Here is a 16325-nt window from a genome sequence, read left to right on the forward strand (position 1 = left end):
AAATGTCAGAAAGTGCTTGTCTTCTCTCTGTTCTTAATCTTTTGGAGACAGACTATAAATAAGAGGCCCAATGCAGTTCATGTGATGACAATTACTAGAACCAGTTCCCAAATATATAGTTCAAGCTATAATTCTATATATACATAAGTAAGTAGAAATAGAAACTGTAGGTAGAAGACAATTAAAGATGTAATACAATATGTCAACAGCAGCTATCCTGCTTGTCCATGGTTTCAGTCAGTATTTATTTTAGGTAGGGTACTGGCAAACAGGTATCTCCCAAAGAAGGAGAACCATCTCGCTAGTGCCACCTTGTGGTAGTGGTTCCCTATGAGTCAAAATCTGACCCTTTAACTATGCCTTGGGATATGACAAGGGAATACTGCCAAGCCAAATATCCATCCATAGACTGCTATTTTGGGGTGCTTGCCCCTCATCAGTACAGAGTAGGATTCTGGGTGGCTTTATGGATATTTGGCTTGGCAATATACCCTTGTCATGTCCCAAGGCTTAGTTAAAAAGTTGGATTTTGACCCACAGGGAGCCACTTCCACAATGTGGCGCTAGCGAGATGGTTGCCATACTTTGGGAGATGCCTCTTTGCATATTGCCAGTATTAATCAAAGCTCAAGCTTCCCCATAAATGTGAAGTTCCAGATAATTATCAGCAGGGGCGGACTGGGAACTTAAAGTTGCCCTGGAAAAAATACTAAAAGTGGCCCCGTTTTGTAGTCTGGTCCAAACTGATGGAAGGCAGAGCCAGCAATACCATATTGTGGCACATTATACCACCCCAACAGAGCCAGATACCACAGTCCATCGGAAAATACTGCCAGCAGAAACAAAATACATCCCCGAAAACTTCCACTGGCTGGCTGTGATTTATATACTGAGATATGCAGAAAGGCTCAGCCCATGATCTGAAACCACAGGCTTCGTTGGTTGAAAACTATATCAGGAAGTACCAACCTTGCTGATCGAAAGTCGTTTGTTACAAAGTTGGTGGCTCCTAACTTATGGTCATGGCTTCAAGGTTATACATTTATATATTTATCTGCAGATTATAGAAGATAAGTGCTGTGTAAACACCAACTGTACACACAGTTGTGTGTTATATAATAATATGTGCAAAAACAGGCAGCAAACATAAAGGTAAAAAACAAAATAACATTTATATTAAAGAGGACCTGTAATGATCTGGAAACTAAAATGGCTTATATGCCAAGATTTCAAATACAATGGAGGACTGATTGTAAAAGAGAGTGTCACATCATACAGGTAAGCTGCCTCTTCAATAAGTCCTCCTTGGTCCACTGGTTGTGGCTGCTTCAGGGTCTGCTTGTCCACTTCTGATGCCACATCGGAATCTGTGAGATCAGCCTGTGCCTGTGCATTGCTCTGACGCTGTCTGATGAGCAAAGAGCGGCTCTGTATCGCTTTGGATGTAGGCTCTGAATTTACATACAGCACGCCAGAGTGAAATGGGGGCATAACCAGTCAATGGGGACACAGAGTAAAATGCAATGATCAGGGGACCAGTAGGAATCTTGCCATTTAAGCCATTTTCATTTTAAAAATGTAATACAGGTCCTCTTTAAAGAGGACCTTTCACCACTCCTGACATTCCTGTTTTAATAGCTCCATGCATTTCCCATGTAATAACAATTCTGGAACATCTATTCTTATGTCTGTATGTTGTGCCGTTCCTGTATTATTTCGTTATGAATGAATTGCTATCAGCCTTCAGTAAGGGTACAGAGGGGAGGGAACCAGTTGGGGGTGTGTACCTGCACAGTCTGACTCTATCCAATCAGTGCTGCCATTTTCAGTCTGTGCAGGTACACACCCCCAACTGGTTCCCTCCCCTCTGTACCCTTACTGGAGGCTGATAGCAAATCATTCATAACTTCTAGTAGAAATAATAAAGGAATGGCTCAACACAAAGCCATAAGAATAGATGTTCCCGAATTGTCAGTACGTGCGAAATGCATGGAGCTATTAAAATAGGCAAGTCAGGAGCGGTGAAAGGTCCTCTTTAAATGTACTTATTCATAAATGGTAATATGTAGTTTCTGTGGATGTAATTACAATAAAGGTGAAGACCATTTCTAGCTTTGCAAAACTTTGTACAGGTAGCACTTGACACACCCTTAGACCTGTTGATATGGCAATAACATGGCAGCATTTTCGTGTCTGTATTAGGGGGAATTCACACGACCGTATTTGCAGTCCACATCTGATCCAAATTTTCTGCAGGATGGATGCAGACCCATTCATTTCAATGGGGCTGCAAACGATACTGACAGCACACCACATGCTGTCCGCATCCGTATGCCCATTCTGCGGCCCTGCAAAAAAAAGTAGAACATGACTTATTCTTGTCCATTTTGTGGATAAGAATAGGCATTCCTAACAAAGGGCGGGACGTGCTGAGCCACAAAATGCGGAATGCACATGGCTGTGTTTTGTGGATCTGCAATTTGCAGGCCGCAAAACGGATACAGTCGTGTGAATGCTCCCTTGCCACAACAACCCTTGGTTCCCACCTGAACTGAACTTTACCACAAGGTTCTCTGGTACCTCCACCAGGGTTTCAACTGTTTTATGCTACTTTCACACTGGCGTTTCTGGGTCTGCTTGTGAGATCCGTTTCAGGGCTCTCACAAGCAGCCCAAAGCGGATCAGCTAAGCCCCAATGCATTCTGAATTTTGGTGACCGTCTGACTATGCAGAGCCAAACGGATCCGTCCTGACTTACAATGTAAGTCAACGGGGCCGGATCCGTTTTACACTGACACAATATGGTACAATTGAAAACGGATCCGTTTTGACTTAGACTTTTTTTTTATGAATAATGCAAACGGATCCGTTATTAACGGATACAAGCGTTTGCATTATTGGTGCGGATCCGTCTGTGCAGATACAAGACGGATCCGCACCAAACGCGAGTGTGAAAGTAGCCTTAGATTAAATATTGATGGCTTTATTATAGCCATGTGAAACCGGCCTTATACACACAATGCACTAAATACCGACAGTGCTCCTTATGATTATTGTGTAAATGCTTAGGCAATACTTGTATGTCTAACTTTAGAAAAAGAAAAAAGGGAAGAAAAGCGGAAAAAGAAAGAAAAAGAAGGAAAAGGACTTAACACCAGATAGGTATGTGGATAAAAATACACTTTATTTCACCTTGTGACCAACAACACCCAACCGCCTGACAAGACTCCAGATTGGGCATGCAGGGCTCAATGTGTATGAAGCTGTAAAGTGGTACATATGATGGTGTATTATAGTGCAGAATAGGACGGAGGACTGTATAGGACAGAACAGTCTGCTGTGCTTTTTGCTATATAGTGAGGCACCGCAAAAAAGAAAGTGGTAGCGTAATGATAGGTAGGGCTCCCTGAGGTGAGTCCACCAGTGGTCAAACATTTATCACCTATTCTGTGAATATGTGTTAATCTATATATATAAAGAAGGACGTACAGTATATATGTGTGTGTTCCACGATCACAACCATCGATTTCAACAAAACTTGGTATACACATCCCTTGATACCTGGAAAGAAATCTTGTGGGGTCACAGCTCTCTAGCACGTACCGTTCCTGAGATATTCCTAAAAAATGCAAATATAGCACATCACATGACCTACATTAGCCAATAGAAGCCTGCAGGTCTTTCTCTTCATATTCCAACTGCCATACACACGGTCACATTTCCTTTATCAGCCAATTGAAGCTTGCATGACCACGCCCCCAATCTTGTTAGGCCACGCCCCTCCTAGTCAGCAGCCGACAGAGATTGAAAAAATGAGGGTAAAAATCAACTTCTGTCAGCTGCAGGGGTGGGAGGGAGGGTGACTTTCTCCCTGCAGCTCATGCTCAGACAGCACAGTGCTGCTGTCTGAGAGTGAGCTGTTTAAAAGGACATCCCTGCGTGAGATATTCTGAAAAAATGCATTAGCCAATAGAAGCCTGGTCACATGACCCTTATCAGCCAATAGACTGTTAAAGGGGCGAGCTGCTGTGGAGGTCACTGATAAGGGGGTGGGATGCTGTGGAGGTCACTGTTAAAGGGGCGGGCACTGTGTAGGTCTCTGTTAAGGGGACAGGGAACTGTGGAGGTCACAGGGACGGTCCGCTGTAGAGGTCAGTGTTAAGGGGCAGGGTGCTGTAGAGGTCGCTGTTAAGTGGGCGGGGTGTTGTGGAGGTCACATTTTAAGGGAACAGAGCTCTGTAGAGGTCACATAAGGGGCGGGTTATTGTGGAAATGACTGTTAACGAGACAGGGTACTGTGGAGGTCACTAATAAAGGGGCGGCTGCTGTGGAAGTCACTGTTAAAGGGGAGGGCACTATGGATGTTACTGTTAAGTGGGCAGGCTGCTGTGGAGGTCACTGTTAAAGGGGCGGGGTACTGTAGATGTCACTGTTATAGTGGATACTGTAGATATCTTTTAATGACACACACAAACATTCAGCAGCGCTTTACACTCAGGGAGTTCAAAGTACAAACAGAGTCATAAATGACAGCGCAACAAACAAGTCAACAATTATAACGAGAAATGAGTACCCTGCTACCAAGAGCTTATAATCTATGAGGTGTTCAATGTATTTGGTGGGTAAACCCCTTTTAAAATTCCACATGAAACAGGAGTCCACTTCATTATGAAGTTAGGTATGGTGTTCTCTTACTGCAAGTTTTACTTAAAGGGGTTATTTCACGAGTAATGAAAAAAAATGAGAAACCTACATAATCTAGTGCATTAAAGGGAACCTGTCACCGGAATTTTGTGTATAGAGCTGAGGACATGGGTTGCTAGATGGCCGCTAGCACATCCGCAATACCCAGTCCCCATAGCTCTGTGTGCTTTTAGTGTGTAAAAAAAACGATTTGATACATATGCAAATTAACATAAAAGAGTCATATCTTACTTGTGTGACCAGAGAAGAGTCATATTTTCAAGCTCTGACTCATCTCAGGTTAATTTGCATATGTATCAAATAGTTTTTTTTACACAATAAAAGCACACAGAGCTATGGGGACTGGGTATTGCGGATGTGCTAGCGGCCATCTAGCAACCCATGTCCTCAGCTCTATACACAAAATCCCGGTGACAGGTTCCCTTTAAGATCTCTTTCTAACAAAGCTAGAACCAGTCCTGTACCTCACATGGATCCAGAGATCTCCCCATTTATTGCTCCAATTGCCCTGCTAGATCTATTTCAAGCTGCCAGCTCAGAGGGTGTGTCCTTTCTGCTGCTGCTCTTTGCCTATGACAGCTCAGGATGCAGGTGAAGGATTGAACTGAGCATGTGTGTCCACCTCAGCAAGGTGGACAGAGAAATAAGAAAAAGAGAAACAGCAGGTGACACTAGATACATAGATACAGATACCTTTTTTGAATAACTCAGAGGCTATACTACATTTTTTAATTAGATTCAATTACAAAAGTATTCAGATACTGGTGCTGGTTTTTCATGGGACAACCCCTTTAACTGTGGGCAGTGGAGTACTTTTCAACTTGGGACGTATTGCCATAAATATTTATATCCATTTTATTACAATGTGTCGTTTTGTCCACAGGACCATTGACTCTCTGTATGAGGAGTTGGTCACAGAAGGTCTTCTCGTCAAACCAAAGCCCGTGAAACTGTCAGATTTTATAGGTAAGCTACAGTTTTACAGCCAGCGACACTTTGTGTTCTTACTGTCTACTGCATCACTGTTTCTATCACTAGGTTCAGTTATCTAATAAACCATCTCAACATTCTCACTAAAGGGAGACTCCGGCACTGTTTTGTTCCTTGACTACCATCATGATTGGTTGCTGGATATTATGTTATTATGTAGCATACAGTGTCATTAACTAAGCTCATTTGTATTTGCTTTCAGGTGAATATAGTTATTTAGGCACTACTTTGCGCCAAGCTGACATAGAACCAATGCCATCTCTTAGTGATGTCAAACAGCTTCTCGTCCTGTACGGAGTCCTACCATTAGGTGAGGAAAAATGACCTGTATGAAATTTTTATACTATTTTAGGCTGCACTGTTGCGGTCATCAACATAATGCACTCAGGGTTGGGTTTGCCCATCAGAGTACCAGAACATCCTCCGTTGGTCCAGGATACATCACCATAATGGGCATCAAAGATTCAGGAGAAAACCATTTGGTTGCTTTTGGAGACAATCTCTTGTTATTAAGGTCTATTTCTTGGATTCAAAACCTTTAAAATTGTATTGATGACCCGTGATCCAGGGGATGGCTTTTAGGACTAATTTCTTCTGGTGGGCCTCAGGAACCCTAGTCTGACACTGAATGCATGGGCTGTAGTCTACAATGGTAAGCAGCATCATCCCCAACACATCACTGTATAAATCAGTACTGTCTAAGGCTACTTTCACACTTGCGTTCAGAGCGGGTCCGTCTGCATTATAGTTTAAAAAAAATTCTAAGTGTGAAAGTAGTTCAGACGGATCCGTCCAGACTTTACATTGAAAGTCAATGGGGGACGGATTCGTTTGAAAATTGAGCCATACTGTGTCAATTTCGGATCCGTCCCCATTGACTTACATTGTAAGTCTTTACGGATCCGTTTGCCTCCGCACGGCCAGGCGGACACCCGAACGCTGCAAGCAGCGTTCAGGTGTCTGCTTGCTGAGCGGAGCGGAGGCTGAACGCCGCCAAACTGATGCATTCTGAGCGGATCAGCGTCCACTCAGAATGCATTAGGGCTGGACGGATGCGTTCGGGGCCGCTTGTGAGACCCTTCAAACGGAGCTCACAAGCGGAGCCCCGAACGCAGGTGTGAAAGTAGCCTAAGACATAACAATACAACTAACATATTTTGAATTGTGAACATGGTATAAGTATTTATGTTAAAATATTTCATTTTTTTTTTTTTTTTAATTAATAGAAAATCTCTGGATCTAGATCTTTCTTTGTCTTCTTGGTATTGTGGAGCCAATTATTCCAGGTCAATCCTTAGGAATCTTCCTCTATTCAGTCTTTATTGATGGAAAGCCAACCCATTGACCTGGAGAGGGCAATCTCTCTCATCCATGCATCAATGGAAGCAATAAATCAGTGATTCATTTTGTATTCTTTATAGTGTCATATATGAATAGAGGCTGTCCTGAAAAAAAAAAAAAAAAACAACATAATCCTGTTGACATTTTCTAATTGTATTTTATTTTTAAAAACTTTAAATTTAAACTTTAAGGTAAAATACCATGAAATGTCATCAGTTTTTATAGTCAATTGTTGCAACACCAGTGCAGTAATAAAGATGGGCTTAAAGGTAATGCCAGGCCCAAAATTATGTTCAGATCACTCTGCAAAACTTTAAAGCGAAGCTTGAGTGTGCTTGAGGACCATCATCTGATCTCCAAAAATTTTTATAACACCAATAATTGTACACCGCCTGAGCTGTACACCAGTCTGTACCCCAATGTAGCATGTGCATATTCATAAAATGAGCACACACAACTGGTTAATAAATATGGCGCAGAAAGGTCTCAATCAGTGCTGTTTTCCATCATTCAAGAAAATCAGAAAAAGGGCAAACATTTTTATAAAGTTGTGTTTTTGACATATTTCTGACCTGTTACAGACCCTTACTAGGCCATATTGGAATGCGTAATGGTCCACATAAACCCACAAGGACCGTGCGTGATTTTCTTTCCTTGTGGATTCAATTTGAAAGTATGATACAAGCCATTTAGTGGTGTGTTTAGCATACCCTGTGCCAAACTATAAAATATAGGCCCAAAAACAATGGGGTGATAACTATCCACAGAGGGTTTCATTGTTAGAACTGCTTGTGGGTCAGTGATTTCTCTATCATTTAATGATACAAATGCTATGTTCACCCCTGATCTTACCTGTCTGAAACCTATTTGTGATTTCACAGCAGCTTACCTTACAGAAAAACACTTGTGATGTCACAGATGGTTACCTTACATTAACACACCAGTGATGTCACAAAAGCTGACAGCTGTTTACCTAAATGAAACCCACTTATGTTGTCACACAGTATACTTGATGGAAACACTTGTGATGTCACAGCATTTACCTTACTTTAGCACACTTGTGATGTCACAGCATTTACCTTACTTTAGTACACATGTGATGTCAAAGTGTTTTACTCTAATACACTTGTGATGTCACAGCACTTTACCTTACTTGAGTACACATATGATGTCATAGCTTTTTACGTTAGCACACTTGTGATGTCACAGCTTTTTGCGTTAGCACACTTGCGATATCAGGGCTTTTTCTTACTTTACTTTAGCACAATTGTTATATCACAGCTTTTTATCTTACTTTAGCATACTTATGATGTCACAGCATTTAACTTACTTGAGTACGCTTGTGATGTCACAGAGTTCTACCTTACTTTAGCACACTTGTGATGTCATACCATTTCATATTACTTTAGTACTTGTGATGTCAGCTTTTTACTTTAGCACACATGCAATATCACAGTTTATTACTTTACTTTAGCACACTTGTGATGTCACAGCATTTTTAGCACACTTGTAATATCACAGTATTTTACCTTAGCACTTGTGATGTCACAGAAGCTGACAGACGATTCACCTGACTAAATCCCATTTGCGATGTCTCATCTGATTAAGGGCTCATGCACACTAACGTTGCTTGGGTCCACCTCCGAGCCGCATTTTTTGCGCTTCGGATGCAGATCCATTCACTTCAATGTGGCTGCAAAAGATGCGGACACCACTCCTCGTGCCGTCTGCATCCGTTGCTCCATTCTGTGGCCCCGCAAAAAATAAAAATATAGAACATGTCCTATTGTTGTCCGTTTTGCTGACAAGAACAGGCATTTTTCTATTATGGGTGGCCCATTCCGTTCCGCAAATTGCAGAACACAGACAGGTGGCATCCGTGTTTTGTGGGTCCTCAATTTGCGGACCGCAAAACACGGCGTGGTCGTGTGCATTAGCCCTAAGACTCACATAATACCAGTCTTAATAAATTTCTCAATAGATGTTTTTAGTTCCTATCTCAAAAATTTGTATTTTCTACAGTTATGTTCCCCACAGTGTTTAATGAGCATTATAAAAAAAATATATAAAACATAAAAGCAACAAGTACCAAGAATATTATTCCAGCCCGGAGAGGAAGGATAATGTTCTGAATTTATTTGTTATCGCAGTACTGAGTAATTGCTTTAATATTTGTAGTTTGCCATATTTCCTGGTTCTCAGCTGTCTTGCTCTTTGTGTTCACAAATGTCCAGTCATGTTTTATTGTACCACGGTTTTTAATAATAGCCTTCTATACAGATTTACGCAAGCACGATACAATGACTGGCAGCAGAACTGTTTGCCAGTTCTCAGGAGGAACATAGTCTTTGAAAAGTACATCAATGATTTCAACTACAACATTCAAAAAGTTCAAAGTGTTCCTTCCTCATAACCTGTCGATGCTAAGACTTATACTAAAAAATTAGGATTGATGTAACTGTTTGCAATTAGTTAAGAAGCACTAAAGAAAATATTACTTGCACATAAAATGCTAACTCACCATCAATATTCGAGCAGTGTAATATTTGTTACATCCCAACTCAGCTGCATCCTTACATTTTAGACCCTTTCATAAACCCCTAACAATATCATGCAGCATCCCCCCAGCACCACCACCAATTTAAACCCTGTTGTCCAGTGTAGACAAAATGTCGGTCTCTCCTGTGTGGCTGACTTCCTGTGAACTACAGGATTACATTATCACTTTATCAAATCCCTATCAGATACAACACCTCCACACCATAATGAGCCATCCTTGTTCCTCTGTATTTCCCCTATACATAAAGTACTGTTGAAGATACCATTTCTGCCTTGTCCAAGGGAGCAGTTGTGCAGTGAGGTGAGCCGACCACAGGCTGTAGTGTTGAGCTGCTACAGCCAGTGATTGGCTGCAGAGGTCTCATGTTGAGCAGGAAGTAGAGACCGGCAGAGGACACAGGAAGCATCAAAACTAGTGGTAAGTATGGCTTCTTTATTATTTTAGAACATTCTAAGTTGGTTTCTATAAGAAAATTCCTGACTGGACAACCCCTTAAATGAAAGATTACAAATTATATCATTTTTATTACAAAATGTTCCATGTCATAACCTTATGATATCGTAGTCAGTACTCAGTAGTAATGGCATGGTCCTCATGGTGAACACATGCCTGCTTTCAGTCACTCCCTTGGTGCAAGACGTGTAGGGAGGATAGTGAAGGCCAGGTCAGGTCTTAATGGATATTATCTTTTCTCATGGAGCAGGGCTTGTGATTCCAGATGTAGAATAAGGATATATCTACATAATGAGAGGCAGATGTGACTTTGCTGTCACGTAGTACAGTTAACCGGAGACATGAAGTGATGCAGAAGCTCATCATAAAAGGTTCTATACTAAGATGTACCATTCCTGGCTGCATAGCACGCCTCATTAATGATTAGACATAATGATCAGTCATAACAAGGCTAATGCAAATGAAGACCGAACATTGTGGGAGTTGATTACCTTGTTTGCTAAGTACCAAGGAAGAAAATTGTTAAAGATATAGCACTTTCTCAATGAGAACAGTGTTAATGAGAACATGTATACAGCACTGATTGTCTAGTAGAGGTCAAGGTTTAATACAAGATGATTGCTCGTAAGGTCCATTAACATTTAGTCATTTAATCTGTAACCTTGTAGGGTTATTATACAACTTAAAGAAGAACTCCAGTTTTTTTTTTCTTTGCCTATCCAGTGTAGGTTAGGCCATTATTAAAGAATAAGATAGAGGCTCTCGTGTATGCCTTTTGTATAGCTGTTTTATTGATGTGCAATTGGTGGGTTGTCAGCCATCTTGATTTTTTCTTCTCCTCATATATGGTTTTCCTAATGAATCCTACATTTCCCATCATGCATGACTTTGCAGAGTCAGAGGGAGTGGAGTCTCACCCCACTGCACTGCTCTGTGTAATGGCAGCCGTGACAGATCAGTAAGACAGAACTGCTGTCCCTGCACACTGCAGGGTCTCCATGTTTTCCTATATGATGCAGCTTGAGCATGTCGGCCCTCTATCCTGTCTTCACTCTCTCCCCTTTCAGATCTTACATGCAGGAGGCAGGGACACCAATGTGAAGCTACATATCATAGAATTACACTGGAGAGTTAGCACACACAGATAGTAGAGACAGGCAGTGGAAGTCAGGAGGTTTATAATACTGCAGCTAATCACTGCATACACTCACTTACTATATATCTGCACTCCTGCTCCTCTACATTAGATCTTCAATGGGGATATACAGAGGAGCATGGAGAGTACGGAGGGACTTAAGAGCTGCCAGGAGGGATTTGTTTGATTGGTGATGATGTCATCCTGTAGTTCACAGGAAGTCAGCCATGGAGGAGAGACCGGGTTCCTGTACACATTAAAACAATTTCTGGGCTGCTGGTCAGACTTGAGGTTACATGACCAGGTTCCCATAATGAAAAGGTCCAAGATCTATGGATGCAACTGAGTCCCTGCTAGTAAAATGGTGTTAGCATTATATGTAAAAAAATATAAAAATGGAGATCTTCTATAAATGAGGCCAGATGTAGATGTTGCAGGTCATAACTCCATCATACTATTTTCCATATGTGTGCACAATATTTGTTCATTCCAGCTATCCAAGTTGTAAAGTGAAGCAACACACCTGTGCGAATTGGCACAAAATCTCCGCCAAGGTCTGGAAAAACAAATACTTTGTTATTCAGTGTGCAGTTTGCATTGGATTCTGTGATCTGTAACTTTTCATATCTGTTTTACAGGCTGTGAATCAGTCCATGAGAAAGCTCCTCAGGTGAAAGCCCTTCTTCTGGCAGGACCAGCCGGAGTGGGTAAAAAGATGTTAGTGAATGCCATCTGCAATGAAACCGGGGCAAACCTGTTTAACCTTTCACCAGCTAACATTTCTGGGAAGTACCCGGGCAAAAGTGGACTGCAGATGATGCTGCATATGGTACTTAAGGCAAGTATACAAGGACAGAGATAATCGTCGTGTAAAGCCTATGAAATTAAAAGACACAATGATGGACCCATTTACCCATACGTCAGTCTTTATCTCCCTGCACTGGCGTGAGATGCGCCTAATTTATTAAGAGGAAGATGCCTCTTAATAAACTAGGCCCCACTTTGCCCTTTATGCGCCAGAAACTTAAAGGGGTATTCCTATCTCAGACAATGAGGGCATATCGCTAGGATATGCTCTCATTGTCTGATAGGTGTGGGTCCCAGAGGTGGGATCCGCACCTATCTCTAAATCTAAGCCTAAAACAAAGCCGGCAATTGTACCTATTGTCCCGCCGAAAATAGCCAAGGGGCATGCTCATCTATATTCAGAATCCCCATAGAAAGGAATGGGAGCACACTGCGGCTGGGCAGCCACCACTTCTATTCACTTCTATGGGGCTGACGAAAAATATCCGAGCCAGCACTTGGCTATTTTCAGCAGCCCCATAGAAATGAATAGAGGGCAGTCACCACTTTCGGGGCTTTTTTCTTGATATAGGTGTGGGTCCCAGAGGTAGGACCCGCACCTCTTAGACAATGGGGGCATATTTATTTATTTTTATTTTATGCACTTATATAGCGCTACTATATTCCGCAGCGCTTTGCAGACATTAGCATCAAGCTGTCCCCAATAGGGCTCACAATCTAATCCTAGCGATATGTTCCCATTGTCTGAGATGGGAATACCCCTTTAAGTCAATGCCAGCCAGAGACTGGCACAGACTTCCGCTATACCGTTCTGACGAAAGTTATAGTAAATCCAGCATGCCATGTGGAGCCCGTCCCACCTGCTAAGCTCCACCCCATTTCTGGACACTTCAGAAAAGTGTGGAGAAGCTTACAAAGTCACAATTTATAGCGCCCATATGTCGTACACCATAATTTGTGACTAATTTACACCCCAATTGTGACATAAACTCTTTAATAAATGTCCCTCAATAACAGACTTTTATAGCACGTTTCTTTAAAGGGGTTGGTTGCTGGGGCCCAGCCACATGTGAAGCTCCTGATCCTGACTCTCCCCCAACAGATGACGTTGGGGGAGAAAAAGAACAGGCGCTTTCTCATTTCAAAGTTGATCCTTTTTTTTAATCCCAGGAGATAAGTTGCTCCCAGCGGTGTCTGGCAAGTGGGTATCTCTCCACTGAAAATGAGAGTTCAGCCGACAGCTATTGAAGGTGTATGGGCAAATTTAGTCCATTACAACCTTTGTTTTCCTGTATGACAAACTATGGCAGAAGTATCTAGTGATAAGGGCTCATTCAGATGGCTGGATGTTGCTTTCCGCATCTGATCCGCAATTTGGCGTATTAGATGCAGACCCATTCACTTCTATGGGGCCCCAAAAGATGCAGACAGCAAAACAAATAAAACACGTCCTATACTTCTCAGTGAAAAATCAGGACATGATCCCATTGAAGTCTATGGGTCTACAAAAATGCAGAATGCAATCCGTTCTGAAAAAAAAAAAAAGGATCCGCTTTTTTGTGGACAGCAAAAAACGTACAACCATCTGAATGAGCCCTAACAGAAATGCCAGTTTGGCCAGCTGAACAGTATACGAGAAAGCTGTGGAACATAAGCATTGGGCCTCTTGCACACAAACGTTTTTTTTTTTCCGTTCACCTTCCATTTTTTGCATTCCGTATACGGTCCGTATACGGAACCATTCATTTCAAAAGATATGCAAAAAAAACATTTCCGTTTTTCCGTTTAAAGATAGAACATGTCCTATTATTGTCCGCATAACGGACAAGGATAGTACTGTTCTATCAGGGGCCAGCTGTTCCGTTCCACAAAAAACGGAATGCACACGGACGTCATCCGTATTTTTTGCGGATCTGTTTTTTGTGAACCGCAAAATACAGAAAAAGCCCTACGGCCTTGGACAAATGATTGTTCATTGACAGCTATCTGTGTATGGCTAGTTGTAGTTTTTTTTTTTTTATAAACATTTTTTCCCAGTGATGGGCTGAAACACAATTGAACTGAAGAAATTGAAAGCGAAAATCAAGTAATCCAACCTCAGATTGTCTAGATTGACTAATACTGGCTTGTAGGCATTAGTTATTTTAGGGAAATCCACATAAAATCTAGTTCCAAGGTGATCCTGTAAATACTTCCTTTGGTCCAAAAAAAAAAGTTGCCAAGATGGATCTTTTTTGCTGATCTTATTGATTCCCCAGAAACGGATATACCCCCTCCATTCATAGATGTAACATCTGAGGTAAAATCATTTGCCCATTACTGTCCATCAGCAGCTAGTATTAGACAGTATGTGTACTGATGTTCATGAGGAGGAGGACGGAGCTGTGACATGGTGAAATCATTTCAGGGAAGATTCCAGGGTGTGAGGGAGGTATTTATCCAAGGCCCAGTTTTGCCAACTGTAACATTTTCCGATAATGAATTAGGCAGTTGTAGGCCCAGAACAGCTGTGTGCTACATCATCAGCAAATACTGTTCCTGATTTATTATCTGCCAGCCAGGACCAGGATCTCAGAGCAAGGAGCCGCAAGCAGGGGTGCGGTGACATCACAGGATTATGGCGGATGGAGGGAAAACGATATTTTTCTGACAGATTAAAAAAATACTCCCTGCTCATAGAGGTGGGTAAATGATGAACCTGTGATACACAGCATATCACATATCTCATTGGGAAATGGGGAGAACCTCAGGTGTTAAACAATGTCAGATATGGATTGGACACTATAAATATAACAATTTTTGTTTTAACTTTAAATTAAGATAAAATCAACTTTATTAGGCTACTTTCACACTAGCGTTCGGGTGTCCGCTCGTGCGCTCCGTTTGAAGGGGCTCACGAGCGGTCCCGAACGCATCCGTCTGGCCCCAATGCATTCTCAGTGGAGGCGGATCCACTGAGAATGCATCCGCCTGCCAGCGTTCAGCCTCCGCTCCGCTCAGTGAGCGGACACCTGAACGCTGCTTGCAGCGTTCTTGTGTCCGCCTAGCCGTGCGGAGGCGAGCGGATCCGTCCAGACTTACAATGTAAGTCAATGGGGACGGATCCGCTTGAAGATGACACCATATGGCTCAATCTTCAAGCGGATCCGTCCCCCATTGGACTTTCAATGTAAAGTCTGAACGGATCCGCTCAGGCTACTTTCACACTTAGAAAATTTTCTAAGTAATAATGCAGACGGATCCGTTCTGAACGGATGCGAACGTCTGCATTATCGGAGCGGATCCGTCTGATGAAACATCAGACGGATCCGCTCCGAACGCAAGTGTGAAAGTAGCCTTAACTGTAATGTGGCAGCAGCAGCAATACATCACATAAACTAAGCAATAATACACATTTACAATAATAATACAATGCACACATCAAAACAACAATTACAAATAATGCAAAATAAATAAATAAACAAACTACACTGACAGAACCATAGCAATCAATCATCAACCCTAAGTAATACAGACCTGTAAAGACCTAATATAAAATGTGATAGCCATGAGCATTAATGATTTCTGCCAGCGATTAATGCTGCACCGCCTCTGACTATATCTATTCCTGAGGGCTCATGCACACGACAGTATTTTGCGTTCAGTATACTGGCCGTTTTTTTTGTTCAGTATGCGGTACATATACTGAACCATTCATTTCAATGGTTCAGCAAAAAAAACTGAAGTGTCTCCGTGTGCATTCCGTTTCAGTATTTCCGTATTTCCGTACCATGAAAAGATAGAACATGTCCAATTCTTGTCCGCAAATCACGGTGCTTGGCTCCATTCAAGTCAATGGGTCCGCAAAAAAAAACGGAACACATATGGAAATGCATCCGTATGTCTTCCGTTTTTGCTGAACCATCTATTGAAAATGTTATGCCCAGCCCAATTTTTTTCTATGTAATTACAGACCCATTCATAGGAATGAATGGGTCTGCAATTCTGTTCCGCAAAATGCAGAATGAAATTGCGGACGGGTGAATGGAGCCTAAATGGAGCTTACAGAAATCCATGTGCTTTCTGCCCTATTCAAATGAATGGAACTGATTTTCAGTTGCGTTATTTTCCGCCACAAAATCTGCCTGGTGTAAAGGCACCCTAAAAGTGCTTTGCCGCACATTCACCAATAAGGGCTCACGCACACGACTGTATGTATTTTGCTGTCCACAACACACAGATCTGATGACATCCATGTGACGTCCGTGTTGCATCCATTTTTATTTTTTATTTTTTGCGGATCCATTGTAATGCAAGACATGTTCTATTTTTGTGTGGAACAGACTTGCGGACATA

The 16325-nt window shown here is 41.9% G+C and overlaps 1 protein-coding gene across 2 annotated transcripts in view; it reads left to right on the plus strand.

Annotated features, from left to right (window-relative positions):
* Positions 1-16325, plus strand: part of IQCA1 (IQ motif containing with AAA domain 1) — a 280666-nt gene that overhangs the window by 255484 nt on the left and 8857 nt on the right. For both annotated transcript variants that reach the window (XM_040441110.1, XM_040441111.1), the window contains exons 12-15: positions 3095-3162; positions 5588-5670; positions 5897-6004; positions 11822-12021. In XM_040441110.1, coding sequence (XP_040297044.1) covers positions 3095-3162; positions 5588-5670; positions 5897-6004; positions 11822-12021 — 459 coding nt within the window. The remainder of the gene's footprint in view (positions 1-3094; positions 3163-5587; positions 5671-5896; positions 6005-11821; positions 12022-16325) is intronic.

Source organism: Bufo bufo, chromosome 7 (genome assembly GCF_905171765.1).
Source record: "Bufo bufo chromosome 7, aBufBuf1.1, whole genome shotgun sequence".
NCBI classification, from domain to species: Eukaryota; Metazoa; Chordata; class Amphibia; order Anura; family Bufonidae; genus Bufo; species Bufo bufo.